At 40.2% G+C, this 18,408-nt stretch overlaps 3 protein-coding genes and 1 non-coding gene across 7 annotated transcripts; 1 reads left to right on the plus strand and 3 right to left on the minus strand.

Moving 5' to 3' along the window:
* Window positions 1-102: 102 nt before the first annotated feature.
* plbd1a (phospholipase B domain containing 1a) lies at window positions 103-7,329 on the minus strand. Its single transcript, XM_071474374.1, has 11 exons — window positions 7,113-7,329; window positions 6,485-6,707; window positions 6,018-6,101; window positions 5,439-5,580; window positions 4,586-4,726; window positions 3,024-3,168; window positions 2,562-2,762; window positions 1,799-1,939; window positions 1,527-1,712; window positions 1,114-1,220; window positions 103-993 (listed from the first exon to the last, which is right to left on the minus strand). Exons 1-11 carry the CDS (start codon window positions 7,180-7,182, stop codon window positions 817-819), a joined length of 1,617 nt encoding a protein of 538 aa, XP_071330475.1. The 5' UTR covers window positions 7,183-7,329; the 3' UTR covers window positions 103-816.
* A 174-nt stretch (window positions 7,330-7,503) lies between these two features.
* Window positions 7,504-7,576, minus strand: trnar-ccu (transfer RNA arginine (anticodon CCU)). Its single transcript has one exon. It is a non-coding gene; the product is annotated as a tRNA-Arg (tRNA).
* Window positions 7,577-8,013: 437 nt separating this feature from the next.
* Window positions 8,014-14,222, minus strand: pick1 (protein interacting with prkca 1). Of its 2 annotated transcripts, none has more exons than XM_071474383.1 (13): window positions 14,065-14,222; window positions 13,444-13,518; window positions 13,103-13,214; window positions 12,816-12,944; window positions 11,780-11,846; window positions 11,543-11,632; window positions 11,401-11,454; window positions 11,164-11,226; window positions 10,916-11,049; window positions 10,532-10,624; window positions 10,361-10,411; window positions 9,970-10,114; window positions 8,014-9,608 (listed from the first exon to the last, which is right to left on the minus strand). In XM_071474383.1, the coding sequence occupies exons 2-13, from the start codon at window positions 13,482-13,484 to the stop codon at window positions 9,340-9,342; spliced, it is 1,248 nt and encodes a 415-aa protein (XP_071330484.1). In that variant the 5' UTR covers window positions 13,485-13,518; window positions 14,065-14,222; the 3' UTR covers window positions 8,014-9,339. The 2 variants fall into 2 exon arrangements, with proteins under 2 accessions (XP_071330484.1, XP_071330483.1); XM_071474382.1 differs by lacking the exon at window positions 14,065-14,222 and adding an exon at window positions 13,633-13,783.
* Window positions 12,835-18,095, plus strand: LOC139618455 (galectin-2-like). 3 transcript variants are annotated; one of them, XM_071474393.1, is made up of 5 exons: window positions 12,835-12,975; window positions 16,803-16,896; window positions 17,087-17,166; window positions 17,378-17,549; window positions 17,763-18,095. In XM_071474393.1, the coding sequence occupies exons 2-5, from the start codon at window positions 16,888-16,890 to the stop codon at window positions 17,907-17,909; spliced, it is 408 nt and encodes a 135-aa protein (XP_071330494.1). In that variant the 5' UTR covers window positions 12,835-12,975; window positions 16,803-16,887; the 3' UTR covers window positions 17,910-18,095. The 3 variants fall into 3 exon arrangements, with proteins under 3 accessions (XP_071330494.1, XP_071330497.1, XP_071330495.1); XM_071474396.1 differs by lacking the exon at window positions 12,835-12,975 and adding an exon at window positions 13,690-13,819; XM_071474394.1 differs by lacking the exon at window positions 12,835-12,975 and adding an exon at window positions 14,700-14,826.
* The last annotated feature ends 313 nt before the right edge of the window (window positions 18,096-18,408 follow it).

The following is an 18,408-nucleotide window of genomic DNA, read 5'->3' on the forward strand; positions in this document are numbered from 1 at the left end:
AGAACTTTTTGCTATTGATGGCGACGAGCTTTAAAAAAAAGTAGGAAATAACAGCAATCATTGTGTGAATGCAAAGCAACAAGCTGGGTCATGTGGAGAGACTAGATTAGAACAGTAAAACTTTAATAACACAATTATCACATGAAATGATAGCAGGGTAAAAATGTGCAGCATTACACAAAAAAACACAGGCTTATACAAAAATACAAACCTGAGATATTTTCATTTAGCTCAGTACAAAAATAGATGCTCATAAATCACAGTATGACATTGCACTGATTGTTTCATTTAACATTAAAGTGATAGTGTTTTCATATCTGGACACAATCAAGCATTAAAATAAAATCTCAAAAGAGCCCAAAAAAGATAAAAGACAGAGCAGCCACTGATTTACTGCATTTTATAAAATCACATAGTTACTCTCAGTGTTCAAGGCACAAATGGCTGCAGGTATAAAAAACACTGCTCATTTCTACTGTATGTCAAAGTAAATCAATCACCATACCCTGAGTAAGACGTGTGTGAAAATACAGATTTAAAATCTGATTGGCAGTGTGACAAATTGAAAACCAAGCTTTGCATTTTATCAGGCGGAAGGAAGCACTGCAGGTCACAAAATGTATACATTTAAAAAGAAAGCACATGTTGGTGGGACGCAATTCTGATCTTTAAGTAACAGTTAAGATTAAATCATCATTGTGTAAACAAAAACACAAAAGATTGTACCTTTTACTTTGGATGTTCATTACTCTGAAAGCTTTAAAGCCTCTCCCTCTGTCTCACACCAGCACACACACCAACACACACACACACCTCTCACGGCTTGAAAAGAAGAGGCTGCATCTTGATGAAGGTGAAGTTGTAGTACTGTGGCAGGCCTTGGTGACTGATGCTGCTGAATTTATCCCAACGGAACGGCGGGAGTCCGTCCTGTGTGGTTGGCCCGTTCACTGCCTCCGCACCGAAGTCCCCAGCCATTTGGAAATCTGTCACCTGGACGCGGATCAACACACGAACGAGAGAAAATCTGAGCTGAGCTGAAACGTTTTTAAAGCTACAAAACCTACGTGACCTCTTATTAATGCAAGTTGATTTGTGGTGACAGGACACTACCTTAGTGTCATAGCAACCTCCTGGTGAAGGCCCCTCTGACCTCAAGTCGTTACGGCAGCAGATGGACTTGCAGGGGTCACCTTTGGAGTATGGATCCTTCTTGTAGTCTGAACACAAGCAAACAAAAGTAGATCTTTATTTAAAATGTGGAACCAGCTTTATCTGAACATTATCTGAGATCTGCTGTTTAGTCTCATGCAAAACACAGATTCATGATTGGGTGAGGGTTCTGCTATTGAACCACAAAAATGAGTTAGCAAAGATATCACTGTGTTTTAAACTGCGTGATCAATGTGAAACTAGACGCAGCGGTGAGATAAACGTGGGGGAAGCAAAACTGAAGAATCAAGCTTAATGCTGGCTCCGGGTGATATAGAGAGCCAGCTAAATGTGAGTCAGGCAGAGCCACACACCATTGAACCTCATGATGTGCTTCAAGGAGTCCAGGTCCTTGACATCAGCCTGGTCACGTCGGAAGATCTTGGCTCTGGGACAGAGATCATAGGAGAAGTCCTCGCCATACTCCTTCCACATCTCTCCGTAACCACTCAGCAAGTAGATCTTCTGGTGGAAAGGGATGTTGTAGGACGGCCAGTAACCTGCCGTAAACAGGCAACAAGCTTCAAACAAACCCAGTAAATGAAACAAATACAGCAGGGAAACAGAAAAAAAGATCTGCTGTTACCTCTGCGCAGAGCCTGTGTCTGGTCAGAGTACTCCACCAGACCTGGGATCTGCTCCACCACAGTCAGAGCGCCGTCATCAACACTGTGGCCCAGCTTCACTTTGCTCCTGTCCAACACCATGTACTGGTTGTTGTAGGTACCTACAAGAGTTGAGGGTGGGTGATGATTTATCAGAGGGGCTTCTGACCAGATCTCCATGATGAGTTTAACATCACTTCGCTGCCGACAGGGAAAAGTAAGCAAGTCTTAAGTCTTTGTATCATAAATAAAACCATTTATGCAAGAAGTTGCCAAATTCTCACGATCCATTTCACAATGATCATGAAGTCTTGCACAACATAAGCAAATCTTAAAATCAATTTGTGCATTTATTGTAATGTTGACAAATGCAAAACTAGACATGATGCTTGTGATGATGAAATATTCCAAGGTTCATGCTGGGGTTTTACTACTTATCTCAAAACCAGACTTGAAACTTGACCCTTGAGAAGAGTCAAATCTCACTCAGCAAGTTGATTTTCATTCTGGGCTAAAATAAATGTAATCAAACTACAAATAATGTATCAAACAATCTAAAAACTAAATCTACACCGACATGCTTTAGGAAAACGCTGGCAGTAGTTAAATATACATTATTTCTTATAAAAGTAAAACATAAGCAAAACACTCATTCTTTACTTCAACTTTCAGGTTCATAGATCTGCTTTTAAAAATGCTCTTTAATTAACTGTCATTTGTTACAGAGCGTTGTGCTCCACTCACCAGAGTTGTACATGGAGAAGGTTTTGGCCCACTCTTCTCCGGTGTGTGCCAGACTGTGAGCCAACCTGACCCTCTGCCATGCCAGCAGGCTTTTGGGGGTGATTGTGTCAAAAAGGGAGGAGTTGAAGACATTGTTGGTGGTTTGAGTCATCATCAGGCCACTGCCCAAGAGGTAGAAGTCATCCAGAGACACCAGGAAACCTGCGGGAGAGAGATACTGTGAGCTGAGACCAGCAGTGTGTGTGTGTGTCAGGGTGGAGTTTTTCCTAATGGACGTTATAGGCTCCTGCTGCTGTCAAAAATCCACATAACAGCAAAGAAACCACTGGTAAATTTGTTTTTCTCCTTTTGTTGCGATTTGTTTTGTTTATGTCGAATAACACACAAATTGCCATGATTTCACTGCCATGCTTGTTATTTTTGAAGAATTCTTGAAAAAGAGACGTCTTGGGCTCTACGTACCAGGGTAGCTGCTGAAGGACAGTTTCCCAGTGGCCGCGTGGGGCTCAGTGATGTGGAAGTCCCAGTGTTTGTAAATCCGCATGGTGGCAGCATACGTGTACCAGCTGGAGTGGGCAAACAGGAGGTTCTCAAAGCCAGGCAGCATCTGAGGAAGAGAACAGCACACAGAGAAACAGGATTCAGGATTCAATTGCCAGAAGAAAGAACTGGACTTAATGTCAATGTGACTCAGATTGGAAAAAGATTTAAATATCTGACTCGACACCTCAGCACCAATTTAGGGTCAGAGGTCAAGAAGCCGGGCATCAGTATTATGAAAAACTCTTCAGCCACACAGACTCTTTGGTGATTCCCAAGGTTTCAAAAGATACAAGAAAATTCAGGCTGAATTGCAGGGGTGTGAGTAAAGTCATACAAAAGCTACTTGATGTAATGGTGGAGCCATAAAAAAGTCATCTTGGATTTCAGTGTCAAATATCATCTCGCTGCAGTAATGTCTTGCAAAAAAGACAGAGAATGGGAGAGAGGGAGCAAGTGAGAAGGAAAGAAAGAGAGAGAAAAAACAAATACTGAGATAATATGTTGATGCAGCTACATAATTAACTATAATTCACATAATGTGAATTTTGCAAATGCTGCAATACAGACGCATAGTACAAGAAATTACAATAAGAAAGAATGTAAGTAAAATGATGGTATCTAATAAACGCATGATAATGCCCGACCAGAGAGGGGAACACTCTGGACCACTGTTACACCACAATCAGTGGTGCTTATCACGCCGTCCCCCGGGCTGCACTGGGCCACTCTGACCATGTCATGGTCCACCTGATTCCCACATACAGGCAGAAACTAAAACTGTGTAAACCTGTTGTTTACAAGAACCTCCAAGAACCTCCAATTGCACCAATCACCAGAACAAATTCCTGGTATGTGAAACATACTTGGCAATAAAATTGATTCTGATTCTGATTCTGATTCTAAAACATGTGATTTTAGGTGAAACACGTGGCAATACTGCACTCGCAACAGATCTAGGAATCATTCCCACACGAAGGAAACAATTTTTCTGCAGTTGGTGTTACTAAATAGATTTCTTACCCCACGCAAGACACATTTATGCTAAAACAAGTGTGTGTGGGAGATCTTTATTTATGTAGAAAATGAAACTATAAACTCCGCTGCATCTCTGGAAACACTGAGCACTGTAATCCTGGTGGGGGTGTTAAATGGTCACAGAGGAGAAATATTCACTTTTATCGAGTACATTATCCACTGATGCAAAGAGAAAGCTAAAAAAGAAAACGGAAAGTTTTACATCATTTAAATAAGTTAAGTATCCGAGATAGAGAAATCTCTCAGGAACTTAACTCATCACTGGTGGGTGATCGTTTTGCACACATACTTGAACACGTGTGATTACAGCAGATGTTAGAGTTGCATTGTTTACTCTTGACCACATCTTATGTAACACTGTCATTTGTGCTGCTGTGTGCATTGCTTATAATGTGAAGTATGTAACAGGCCTTCCAGCCTGCCGAGAACATGTTTTGACCTCTGACCTTGATGAGTGCAGAGCAGTGTCCCATCCCTGGAAGTTTGAAGTCTCTGAGTGGAGGGTTGGAGCTGGGCACCAAGGCTGGGATCAGATCCAGGAGGTCTCCCACCGCGTTCAGGAACTGGATGTCAAACAGGGACAGCGGCTATGGGAAGCACACGAGATTAACAGCTGTTAGTCAGAAAATGAAAACGAATAGTACTGTTGGCTTCATAGTGAGACAGCCACCAACCCAAAAATAAGTCTTTTGCAAAACAACTGTTAAACTGAGAAAAAAAAAATTCAAAATCACTGAAATCAAGAGCTGTTTGGAGACTTTCATGTTCCCTTTTTGTCTTATTGACTTTAAAGCAATACTACCAGTTACATTTTATCAATAGTTATACAATAACATTGGCACCATAAGTGATTTTGCTTGGTACTCAGTGGATCATAAACTAACTTTATCTGTTTTTTTATCAACAAAAGCATCAAATAAAACATATGATCTCATGTCCCTTAAAATTTTAGAGTGTGATTTACAGTCTGTGTATGTGTGATATATGATCACAAGGTTGGTTTGTACAGGAGGTTGCTAATTTTAAATCTGAAGTTAGCAGAGCAGTATCTGAATGTGCTGCACCACTATACAATGGTCTTTATAAGGACACTTCTGTTTTCTCTTTAACTGCAGCATATGAATACACTTAAAACCTAATTTTGAACAGTTGCAGTTGTTTCTTTTGAATTTTTGTATTTTTTCATATACATATTTTTTTCATTGTTCTTCTGGGACATTTTTATGTCTATTGTATTGTGGTGGTGTATACACAGGGCTTCTATGCATGTAAAATGTTAATGTTACATAGCCTTAATACCTTTTTCCCTTCTTTCTTGGCCCAGTCTCTTACGCCGGCTTGCAGCCCGTCCATCTGGGCCACGATGAAGCCTGCATGTTTCCACAGAGGATCAGAGCTCTTGTTCAGTTTCACCTGCTCTCTGACCCATGAATCCTGCTTCCTACAAGCACAAGAGTGACATTTACTGTAAAACACATAGAAGCAAAGAGCCAATCACTGCGTTCGTAAATAAAAACCTGTAGACATGTAGTCTAACAAATACATTTTAAGTGACATTTTTAAACTGAGATATCATCCATAGTCAGAAATATGATCCCATTGGGTGACACAAAACCCTTAAACTATTGTAAAAACTCAGTTATTGATCAGAAATTCAGATTTTTACAAACAAATATGTTCTGCAAAATTTAACAATGTGATGCAAATGCCACTACAGAGAGCGACATCACACCCCGAGCTGGGCGTAGTATGTGCTCGACTCAACAGCTCTGAGAAGAGGATATGAAAGATGATGACAGTGATGTGTGACTCAGATTGTGTTTAGTGGAGCTGCTGCTGTGGTTTTTAATTCTTAAAAGGAAACGAGAACAGACTCACGCCATGAAAATCTGAACCAGGTCGAGGGTCTTTGGGTTGTGGATCAGTTGCGGATACATGTTGGTGTAGTGGTCCATCATCTGCCTGGGGAGGGAGAATACACATGAATGTGAAATGGATGTATTCAAAATAACAATGATACTGTATTTACAGTTGTGAAACAAAGTGATTGAAGATGTTTGGTTGGTTGATTGTTTTCTATCTATCTTATGAGTTTGTATTTTTCTTTGTTGTTACAGAAGGTGTCAAAGATCAAAGTTTCCCATTTTCCTCTGTGTCTTATCAGACTAAAGTTATCAACGGACCCACTTTAGGATTGTAGTGGCTACTGTTCAACCTGTACTCTTTGATTACTGATATTTGTTTTGTTTTGATTATCAGATGTTTGAATGGCACGGATGGGCTAACATAGATCTTGTTGTGTAATGACAAGGATACTATAGGAATAGTACATTCATGACACTTACTGGGCAGTGAGGAAGCCTTCGAGGTAGCCGGCCAGGAAGAAGGTGATTTCGTCAGTCTCGGGGGTCTTTCCATAGCCAGCACGGATCTCTAGGACACTCCAACCTGTGCTGGACAGGGTATTGTTCAGGTACCCGTAGGCATCCCCCTCCGTTTCCAGCACCCCCTCCTTGAGCAGGACCATTTTGTGTTGGGGGTCCCAGTACACTGTGGCTGCTGTCATCTCTGAGAGGAAATCAAGACATGATCAAAACTAAATGTAGATACTAAATCTAAAAATCTGTAAACTACAGATATTGCATTTTTAAGCTGATTCTGCCATACAGTATACTGACAGTGCACAGATGCATCTCCATTATGGGTTGCATGTTTAATATTTTTTTGTAGCAGGAGTGACATCAACAGTACTTGAGGGTCACATGACTAGAAGAGGTGTATCCCACTTACTAAAAAATCTCAACTCAAGCTGTCATCTTCAACGCACCTTAAATTACAACAGCTGACAAAGAATTATTAAACACCATTGATGCAATACAGCATGCACGGTTTAAGCCAAACGCCATCTCTAAAATCTTGAAAAATAAAGCCATTAGATCCTTATACAACCACGCGTGAAAACGGCCTACTTACTGTCTGCAGAGGCGAAGGTCGCAGCCGCAATGAAAAAAAGAAAAACATACAGCCTCCTTACTAAAAGCATGGCTGAGTGAGAGCGGTCAAGGGCTAAAACAACTGCAGAATGGGGACAAGGACCAGCTAAAAGTGGCTCAGACGAAGAGGAAATAAGTTGTTCTGTGGCGAAGGGAAAGTCCGAGGCAGCAGGAGCGTCAGCGGAGCGGAGTGTTTCCTGATTGGCTGCGGACCGGAGGAAAAGGGAACAACACACCTTACATGTGCCCTTTGAATGGCAGCACAGTTCTACTGCTTACTTTCTGCCATGTAGGCAGAAATACCTTAAAATCACTTCGGCTTAATTTAAGGATTTTTCGTAATGGTATTTCAAACGGGTAATAAAAAGCTACACCCCAGATGGGACTCGAACCCACAATCCCTGGCTTAGGAGGCCAGTGCCTTATCCATTAGGCCACTGGGGCTGTGCGGCTCAACCACGTCATATCCTACATATTTATAGTTTCACTTAATTTGTATTTCAATCTTTCTAAAACAGGCCTGACATTCAAGTTATTATTTATCCATTTGTGGGAAAAAATAACTGTGTAAATAGGTCTACTAATTTCAGCCAAAATGCTGTAATTGTTTATGAGCCAACTTGTGCAAAAGAAACATGTAGTAGGTCCCTCTGATGCATTACATTCCAGTTATACAGAAATACAAAACAATACACAAATTGATTTTTTTTCAATCCTACATAGGGACTTTAGTGCACTCCCATCATTGCTGTCTGCGGAACAGTGTGATCTGGTGTCACACTGCCCCCTAGTGACAGCTTCAAATAAATGTTTCCACCACTAAGTCATGAAAACGCACAAGATCATCTTAATCCTCAGAAGACAAAATGAAAACAGAGTCATATAATTGAATAATTATATTCACTATAATATAGAATCAATCTTGCTAATTAAAACTTTTACATATATTTTGACAAAAAGAATAAATAAAGTTGGACTTACAAGAAAAATCACAACACCAGAGGTTTAACACACTTTGCACTTGTACATACTTTTTACAGGTAGTGTTTGCATTCAACAATCCATTACCACAGCATGGTAAAGCTCTGTGAGGCCGAGCATGTGTCCACTAGGTTTCTCCTCTTAGACAGAAATATTGCCAGTTACCGCAAAACTGGAGTGAAACAAACATGTTGAGAGGAAGTGAGCAATGTATGGGGGTGTTAAGAAAATAACATGTTAACTTTAAATTTATGGTATGAGTAGATAAAAGAGAGTGAATGGAAAAAGGCCTTGGTGTTCACAGCTCTGCCTTTTTTTAAATAACTAAAATGTGGTAAGAAGAAGAATCTAAGGGGAGTAACAGCTGCATGTAACAAACACCTCATGCAGAAACAAAATTACAGCTCACCACAAGCAAAAACGCCTTCACGTTTTGTATAATTATCCACAAGTTTCATTTGCCAGGTGTTTGTTACAATGAGGAGAAAATCTCTCTGTAGAGAGATTTAGGTGAGTAATCTCACTTTAAGATTTCAGGTAGCTAAATACATCCCTGTCCAAAATGCAGCAAGTTTGTAACAAAAAAAGTAAAAATTTAAATGTCAAGCTATAACTGTTATAATCCATATGTACATTAAACCACAGCCCAGACCCATTAGACTTCATTACACTAAGAGCTAAGAAGGCACAGCTTGTATGGATATAGTTCCTACTGAATAGCATGAAAATCCCTCCACAGTATTCAGATCAACATAAAGTTGCCTTCTGTTTTTTTTGGTTCTCTCACACACTGATTCAGCTATGACTACATGTGTGGAGGACAGTCATTTTAAAAAGCAAAAGCTTCTTTTTTTAAGGAGAAAGTTGAGAGTCAAAAAACCCACAAAGCTGTTGATTTTACAGAATCCCAGGAAAAAAACACTAACAGACCAGCATACAGCATTATAGCAGCAAATTTTCAGTTGTATTCACCTTTGCTAATCAGTGTTAACCATTCAAACTGCTATACTGCACTCCAAAGATCACTGTTTGGTGAGTGTGTTGACATTAAATGCAAGTGTACAGTTATCTTAGAGGGGTGGACTTCATCTCCACAAAAAGGCCAGTCACACTCTCTCTCTCTCACACACACACACACACACACACACACACACACACACACACACACACACACACACACACACACACACACACACACACACACACACACACACACACACACACACTCATTGGTCATCGATTAGTTTCTCAGCGCCGTTCTCTGCTTGTCTGCCTGCACTGCTTCCACCTTCCTCTCTGCCTCTTCCTTGCTCCTCCTCATCCTCTTCCTCATCTTCGGTGTAGGACAACGACTGGCTGCTGTAGTTGATCATGGTGCGGGAGAGGTCCACTTCGATGGGAAACACATCTGCCTCCTTCAGGACCGCGTAGCACTCGTCGTAGTAGTGTGACATGCCTGAGACGAAGCGCTGCAGCTGGAACACAATGTCCTGAACTGTGGATGAAGAACAGAAAAGAGCGGGGTATTGATGTGAATAAATGAACTGACAGGGAGGCTGAGCTGGTTATTGTAGAACGTTTAAATATAGGTAATGTTGTGGAAGAGATAGGTGTACAGTATATATGCAACTCATTAGCTTCTTCCTCTTTGATGTCTCATGTGATGCATGTACACTGTCTCACCACTTCACCTAACAGATTCTGCTTTAAATTTAAAATGGCAATGAAAGCAAAAACTTATTTATTTATTTTTTTTATTTTGTGTGTTTAGACCTGAAACTTAATACATCCTAGCATGAACACCATAATGGAGAAAATAGCTGAAAAAAAAAACTACAATAACAACAATGACAGACCATGTTTCTGATCCAGCAGCTCTATCTTCTCCAGAACATCCTTCCTCATTTTGGCGAATCGGGCCCGAGCCTCCTGCCGACACCGCAGCACCAGACGATACTCATAGTTACCGGTGCTGACACGATAAAGGGGCTCTCCCATGGCCTGTAGGAAAGGTCACATCATTTACTGCATCATATGTGTACATAAACATCTAGGTGACGCACACAGCCAGTGTGCTCTGTCAGGGTTTTGTGGCTCTGCCAGTTTAGAAGAATCAGTTTGTGATGACTGACTGAGTCTGAACCAGTCCGCACAAAATGAGGCAGGCCACCCTGAATATAATGTGTTAGAACCATCACAATTATATCATATTGTTTATATCATACTAGAATTCAAATGGCTACTCACAATACTGCTGTATTCTTCATCGTCCATTTCCTTCACCTTCAGGCAGTATGACTGAAAGACACAAGGAATTCATACTGTTATTCTGTTGACTGACAGTTAAACAGATTTACAGGTGTGGGCACTATGCTGTGTCGTGTACAAAAGCAGAAGAACAGAGAGCTGTTGATTTACCAGATACTCAAACTTCACATCTAGGTACTTGCGGATGGTGAGCTTGGTGTCTGGTATGGCCTTGTGAAGGTACGTGTTCAGGTCATGGAGCATCTGTCCGAGGTTTGATATGAAGTCAGAGAGACAAACAACAGAAAAGAGCAGTGTTGGATTAACTCCAAACATCTTAACAAACAAGTATGTGACCATATTTGATGAAATATAACTGAACATAAATCCAAAGCACAAAGGAAGATGGTAACACATTAAAAGTAAAAAATTCAAGGTGAAAAAGTTTTTCTATTCCTAAACCATAAAAAAAACAAAAAACATTTCCCTCACTGACAGGCCTGAGTGCTTTCAGTGCAGTGACTGCTTCAAAGCCAAATTTTAAACTATACTTACAGGTTTGATGGTCTTTAGTAGTTGAATACCATATTTCTCAATGCTGCGATGAGCATCAGCAAACTTCACAAATGCCTCACTGGCTGCAGCCTGGGGCTCTCGAACCCCGATGACAGAGAAAACATCCCCAAACGCTGGAAGGGCACATTATACAGATATTAAAGTGAGGTCTATTAAGATCATCTGTCTCTATTCTAATCTCTATTTATATTTATATATATATATTTATTTATATCAGTGTAACTCACCTCTGTGAGTCTGAGAAAGCTCAAAAAACGCTCTGAGCAGCCTCTTTGTGTGCTCCATCAGTCCTACAGGAAAACAGAGGACAAGTTAACCTTCACACTACCCTCCCTAACACAGCATGTGGGATTAAAACACCAAACATCACCTGATTCCTCTGATTACTGATGGCAAAATGTGAGTTATCACACTTAACTACACTGGTTACTGAAGTGCAGTTTTGTGTTTTGATTGCTCTTTACCTTTGTAGAGCTCTGCTGTTTTCTCCAGCTCTTCCAGTCTTTTGACCAGTCCATCTGGAAAGCAACACGAATTTACATAAGAAGAATTTCCATCTATATCAATAAACTAATAAACTTGCAATGATCATAATAATAACCTCACCGTTGCAGAGAATAGCTCTACTGAGTCCAAGAGCGTCTGCTGTGCCTGAGCTCATATTCTCTACCAGCCGATGTTTGACCTTTTTCAGCACTAAAACACACAAAACATAAGTTTAACGCTCACTCCAGCACTCAATATGAGTTATTGTTACAATAAAAGAATGCAAAGCAAAACACAATCCACATTAAGTAATATAAAGTAATTATTGATCAGAAAGTGAATAAGAGGAGGAGATACCTATATCCAGAGACTTCCCCTGTTTTGGGTCTGCCTGCAGTTTGTTGTAGTGGATCGTTGCTTCTCCCTGTCACACAGTTACATCAACAACAGCAAATAAAATAGATAAATCTAAAAGAAGATCACTAGAAAAAACAACTGGCCTCTATTCACTTATAAAATAAATCAATTTAACAACTAAAATACAATGTGTTGTTCCATTACAAATTTAATAATGTGCATGCTTTTTTTCCGCTACTTGGTGCCAGGGGTGAAATTCACATGCAGTAGTTGCACTGAAAGGCTAACAGCAACACAATTTAATCCTTTAATTCCCACACTGAAGCCTCTCTTTAATCCTCCACGCAGGAAGTCATGGAATTTCTCCGGGTGTGAACAATGAATGCCAAAAACAACACAGCCACTCTACATTGGTGACGTTATGCCAAATGCTAGGGGCTATTGTCCTGACCCCCTTTAGCATAGCTTGTCAGAACAGTTAGGTCCCTCTTCTCCACAGTCCAGTGGTGGGTTTGCACCCATAATTAGTAAACTGTTGTGATTATTCACTGATAAATCCTCAGCTACACTGGGACACAAAAATGTGAGTAATGTTTTAATCATTTGATTTGCTTCTTTTCATGTTCACATGTATTTAATTTAGTTTTTTTTAAAATTCAATTAAAGGCACTTGATAACAGTGGTGTCAAGCTAGGTCATTGAATTTGTGTTTTACTTGGTTTAATCAGAACATGAGAGATTATTCAAACAAAGACTGGTTTCTTATCTCTGTGTGTGGTGAGAGAAAAACAAACTCCCTAGCCACAAAGTAAAATTACCTGCATTTGACAAGTGGCTGGAGTTTATTTTCCATTTTAATCATCAAATACTTTCATCCCTAACTGAGAGGACTGCACAGAGCTGGTCAAAGGCTAGACTGTGTGTCCATCCACAGAATGGTAGAATGAGTATATAATAAGCCATCTGATCATGTCCTGGTGTTGCTCAGAGCTGTTTATAACTGTGAACCGTGACTCCATCTCCAGAGCTTGTGTACCTGGACAGCTTGAATCATCTTGGCCACTTCCACTTTAGTCTTTCCCTTCACCGGTTTCCCGTTCACGCCTGTGATTTCATCGCCTGCTGCCAGCGTCCCCTCCAGAGCTGCTGGGGTGTTATCAAAGACCTGTGGAAGAAGACAAAACACATTTATTAAGGTACCAATGAAACAGAGTATAGACATTTCACCTCTGATTTGATCAAATATTATAAAGATTGAAACATGATACAAATGTTCTGTCCTAGATTTCAAAACATAGTTATGATCTACTGTTCTGTACATACCTGGACAATATAGAGGCAAGGACAGTACTGTGCCCCACCACCAATACTGATGCCAATAAGGTTATTACCATCTTTCTTCAGACACACAGTGCCAGGTACTGTTGGAATCCCCCTTTTGAGGAGAAAAGATGACAGCCTGAGATTTGCAGCATTTAACTGAATGTGTTTTGGACAAGAAACACAGAATTATTGTATAATACTCGAAACTGCTCTATATACAATTTGTTTAGTAATGAGGGTGAAGTGGTCCTATATATGAATGGAAGATTTTAAAATTCACGCTGAAATATTTATCTGAATAACGCAGATCATAAAAAATGGAAAACATAATTGTGACTCACAGTTTGTCCTCCTCCAATTCATAGTCCATGTCTGTGAACATTGCAGGGCAGTGTCACTCCTGTCCCCGTAAAAACCTGAGGGTGAATATAACAAAGTCCATAACGTTAGATATTGTTTGTCTCCACCTGATGATGATTACAGAAATATCCAGTCGGCGCAGCGACAGTATTGCTACCAGTGGTACACACAGTGATTCAAAGTGGGATGAGCCTAATAATTCTGGTGGCAAACGCGATGTCTATCAAACGAAAAAGTGCTCAAAATAAAAGAGGTCATTCTGGCAGGAGAGCTTCCTCAAGACACCGACACTGACTCGCAGCCAGATCCCATTATCCGAGGAGACTCCAGCTGCTGCAGCAGATGTACGAACAGCTGGTAACGAGCATCGCATGCTAACTGCCTGGGTTAGCCGGTGAAATGAGTCTAAATGTCTTCAGCTCTTAAATTTAACGCACTGACCTCTGTAAAAACTACTGTAATATTTCATTGTAGCGACAGAAGTCAGCAGCAAGAAAACAGCTCGGTAACGCTGGCTAATTAGCTGCTAGCTACCGTAAGCTACTAGCAGGTGTCAGTTTACTGGCAGGTTCAGAGACGTCGACACGCCGTAAACGATTTACCTTCAGAGTTCGCACTGGTTACTCATACAAGTGTCCTTTCCTATGCATAAAATATATAATAATATATAATAATATGCACAAAATATCTCTCTGTAGTAGCAGCTATCTGAATTTCTGGGTGCACTGACAGCTCCTCTGTTTACTCTGTTTTGTCACTTCCGGCAACACAGCGGAAGTTGTGGAGAAAGGCTAATATAATCTTTATTGTTTTCTACTGGTCACAGTTGGATGCACCAACCTTACGTTATTAAACGGGAATAACATAATACATGTACATTTTGTTATTTAACGAATACAAAGCCCATGATGCATTTCAAAAGTCTTCAACGTATTTAAACCGATTTAAACGCGAGTTTTTCCCGCCCTCCAGTGGTCACAGTGAGGGACTGCAAGTCGTCAAGTTACTCTACATGTAGACCGTGCAACCATTTCCGGCGAGTACTTTCAAATTACAGAGACCCAACTTAATGTTATCAGAGGTGAAGTAGCACAGTCCTAAAACAGCAATGTAAGTAAGTATATACTTTAGTGAACCATCAGGACAGACACGGTGTTCAGCTAGCTTCATATGTCATGTGACCCTCGCCACTGACACTGGTTTAAAATGACAGTAAACTACATCCGGTGAGTACTGTCACAATAAAATAAACAAACCGAGGCCATCAAACCCTTCTCCAGTGAGTCATCTCCGGCATCACTACAAACGGGAGACCACAGCGGGACCAGGGGTTTAACAAGCCTTGGATTGTTCCCTTACCACAGGTTAGTTTTAGCTCTGAAAAGATAACATTTCTGGACGTGTTTGACGAGGAATGTCAGATGGAGGCAACCGGTGCTAGTTTTTGTTGGCTTTTCTAACTATGCTTAAGTTATTCACCCTCCAAAAATACCAACACACTTCTGTACAGGCTGCACTTTATGGCATGTCCACCTCGCATCAAGGCAGTCATCATCGATGTGTACCGCTTTGCATTGGCCACAGAGGAGACCTGCAACACAGAGTAAAGTTACCGTCATTGCAGACAGCGTTTCCGGTGAATCCATTTGTCAAACTACGACGAGCAATGCGGGTTTTACTGACAGGGAGCTGCGCCTTTTGATTATGTTGGGTTTTACTGATATAGGCGGTAGGAAATCACCGCTCATATAGACGGCACATCGTTTTGGTTGACGGAATATAATAACTTAGATTTTTGTGTATGGCATTTTCATGGTTGATAACAGTGCAGACATTCAATGATAATCACACTAGTGTTATTCCCACTGAGAAATCGGGACACCCTCTTTTTAACTTAATTTTTGCTTGACACATATTGCAGTTCCTGACTTTGACAGGTGGCCACTGCGCTGAACATCTTTCTACTTCATAGCTAAGTAACAATCTCCATCTGTCACAGGACGGTATCAGTATTAAAAAATATGTGAACCCTTTGAAATGACCTGGTATTCTGCATTGATTGGATTGAAAGGTGATCTGATCTTCATCAAAGTGACAATTATACAACAATTGTGAAGTTTTATGTCTTAATTAAACACAGCCATTAAACATTCAAACCTTTAATAACCTCCTTTTGGTAACAAAAACCTCAAAAAGGTGTTAATGTTAACCAATAATCCCTATAAGCCTTTAGCTGTTGCTCTGTGTTTCTTTGTTACGTTACTGATCATTTTGTGTTGTGCCTTTGAAGTCACCCTAGCTGGACCCCCTCTTCTAACTATAGTCTACAAACCCTGCATAATTGCTTAGGAGACATTAAAAGGTGGACGTCTGTCAACTCTCTGCAGCTCAGTGACACTAAATCTGAGGTCATTCTCATTGCCGCTGCTCATGTCAGGGTCCAGATTGATACCAACCTCCTTGGTCCACAGGCTTCCAACCTGAAGCCCTCTGCCGGAAATCTCAGGATAATAATTGACTCTGATTTCACGAAATCAAATCATTTGTGTCACTCACTGATCTGGAGAAGGTTATTCACACATTCATCTCATAGTGTCTTGATTACTGTAGCTCCATGTACATGTCTCCCAAACATCTCTTTGTTCTCTGATAAAAACCAAAGGTGACTGTATTTGTTATTAGAGCCCTCAAACTTTAGAACGCCCTGCCCGAGGAGATCAGGTGTGCTGAGTCACTGCCCTGGTGTAAAACAGTCAAAACATACTTGTACAAAGCAGCTTTTAATTCTGGATTTTAATGCTTTTATCTTTGGTTTCTACTTTTGGTTTTTAATTTTTAATGTAATTCTATTTGCCTTGCTAATTGACACTTTGCCTCTCTTTATTGCTTAAGTTATTAAATATAAATAATAACCATGTATATATTTCATTTTTAATTTAATTTTAATAAACAAACATGAAAACATTTTCAGCATAATAGACTGGTTGAATACCACAGATACAGTATACTCTGGTAGGTGTTACTTTTTTCTGCAATGTGAACAACAATATCCTCAACACCTTCCTCAATGTACACAGTGGCCCTTAATCTTAGTTTGTTCATCACCTCACAGTCGCACTTTGGCAGCTGTTTCTCTTGTTCAATGATCAAGGAGACAGTTAATCTCATTTGCAAGATGAGTTCAACAGCAATGATTAAACAGAGTAGTGCTTCTTCATGGAATAGGCTTCTTGACTTATTGTTACTGTTAAAAGTCCTATAACTCAGTTTTTTGTACTCTAAATTATAAATAAAGTACAATGAGACTTTACAATCACACCCCTCACATTGTGTCTTCCAGGACAGAGGACTGTGCCCCTGTACCAAGATCATCGTCCTACATCTTCCATTATCTCCAGGACTCTTCACCAACACCAGGGCTGAAAATGAGCATGGTAAGTTCAAATTTGTTGCTGCTTTTATTTCACTATACTGTACCCTGGAGTTTTTATTTGTTGAATAAAACAGTGGACAGATAGAAGAAATATTTGTTTTAGCAAGTCTGCTAACATTATGTCCAACAATAATCTTTCCTCTTCTGATCAAATTGTTTGAAACCCTGAATGACACAACTGTGTTTCTCAGCAACTCGAACTAAAGAATGTGGATCTGCGAGCTGGAGATCAGCTGAAAGTAAAGGGAGTAATTCTGCATGATGCTGAGAGGTAAGATCACCAAACACAGTATATTTATTTTATATTAGCCTCTTCACTGAATAAAAAATATAATAATATCTGTGTACATATATTCGGGTTTATTGCTTTAGTAAAATTTAGTAAGTAGTCTGTTGGTAAATGTCTAATGTTACATTCTGTGTGGTCTTCTGAGCTCTGCAAACACCTGGATGTTAGCACTACATTTCTTTTATAAACTCAGATTCCAGATCGATCTCGGCTGTGATGCAGACGACCTGGCGCTGCACTTTAACCCTCGTTTCCATGACGACACTGATGGAGCTGTGCTTGTGTGCAACTCAAAGACTGCTGGTTGTTGGGATGATGAGAAACGGGAAATACACAACCCTTTACAGAGAGGTGCAGACGTCAAGGTGAGGGAGTCCAGCTGAAGGAGGAGAAGACGTGTGTACTTGATGAAAAGTACCATGAAAGGTTTTGTAAGGATTTTCTTTGAAAGGCTTAAGGTTTGAAGGGAAAATATATTTGCTCACTTTCCCCTTGACACATAGATAGTTTGAGTTTTATGCGTCTCAGAGTGTTTTTACTAAAATGAAAAGGTTTTACTCTCTAAGCATCTGTTTTAGATTGTACTGAAGCTGGAGGGAGACACTTTTGAGGTGGAGCTTCCTGATGGACAGGAAGTCCAGTTCCCTAACCGTGTTGGCATGGATGTCATCAGCTACATCAGAGTCATGGGGGACTTCAAACTGACTTCCTTCAAGATCTGCTAAGAGATGCAGCTGCTGTAACACATGCACGCTGTGCTTCTGAGTTTGGAGAAAGACGAGACTGAGACTTGGTCAGTTATTGGAAGAAATATGAATAATCGAGAGATGTAACTCTTCAGTACACGTGAAATGTATCTTTATTTAAAAATGTCCTGTTGTTCACAAGAATAAAAAACATTTACATTTAAATGATCTTGTTTTGTTGTCTCTGAGGGGTCAGTTTAATAAACTGTTGCCTGATCCTTGCTTTGAAAAATACAGTTAGGCCCAGAAATATTTGGACAGTGACAGAAGTTTTGTTATTTTAGCTGTTTACGAAAACATATTCAGGATACAATTATATAATCAATATGGGCTTAAAGTACAGACTCTCAGCAAGGGTTTAGGAATTACAGCTCTTTAATACGTAGCCGCCTCTTTTTCAAGGGACCAAAAGTAATTGGACAATTGACTCAGAAGGCTGCAAAAAATAAAAAATAACAAGGCTGCATGGGCTCTTCGT

The sequence above is a fragment of the Trachinotus anak genome, unplaced genomic scaffold (assembly GCF_046630095.1).
Source record: "Trachinotus anak isolate AG129_WGS33_773 ecotype Australia unplaced genomic scaffold, CSIRO_AGI_Tana_v1 ptg000003l, whole genome shotgun sequence".
Taxonomy (NCBI): Eukaryota; Metazoa; Chordata; class Actinopteri; order Carangiformes; family Carangidae; genus Trachinotus; species Trachinotus anak.

Bases quoted from the DNA above. Each gene is read 5' to 3' on its own strand.
- plbd1a (XM_071474374.1), bottom strand. From the start codon at position 7,182: ATGCTTTTAGTAAGGAGGCTGTATGTTTTTCTTTTTTTCATTGCGGCT. The intron at 6,708-7,112 runs GTAAGTAGGCCG...ATTTCCTCTCAG, and splicing joins GACCTTCGCCTCTGCAGACA to AGATGACAGCAGCCACAGTG. The intron at 1,713-1,798 runs GTAACAGCAGAT...TGTTTACGGCAG, and splicing joins GACACAGGCTCTGCGCAGAG to GTTACTGGCCGTCCTACAAC.
- pick1 (XM_071474383.1), bottom strand. From the start codon at position 13,484: ATGTTCACAGACATGGACTATGAATTGGAGGAGGACAAACT. The intron at 13,215-13,443 runs GTGAGTCACAAT...TCTCCTCAAAAG, and splicing joins GAATTGGAGGAGGACAAACT to GGGGATTCCAACAGTACCTG. The intron at 11,455-11,542 runs GTGAGGTTATTA...GTTGCTTTCCAG, and splicing joins TAGAGCTATTCTCTGCAACG to ATGGACTGGTCAAAAGACTG.
- LOC139618455 (XM_071474393.1), top strand. The intron at 17,167-17,377 runs GTAAGATCACCA...TTATAAACTCAG, and splicing joins ATTCTGCATGATGCTGAGAG to ATTCCAGATCGATCTCGGCT. The intron at 17,550-17,762 runs GTGAGGGAGTCC...CATCTGTTTTAG, and splicing joins AGAGAGGTGCAGACGTCAAG to ATTGTACTGAAGCTGGAGGG.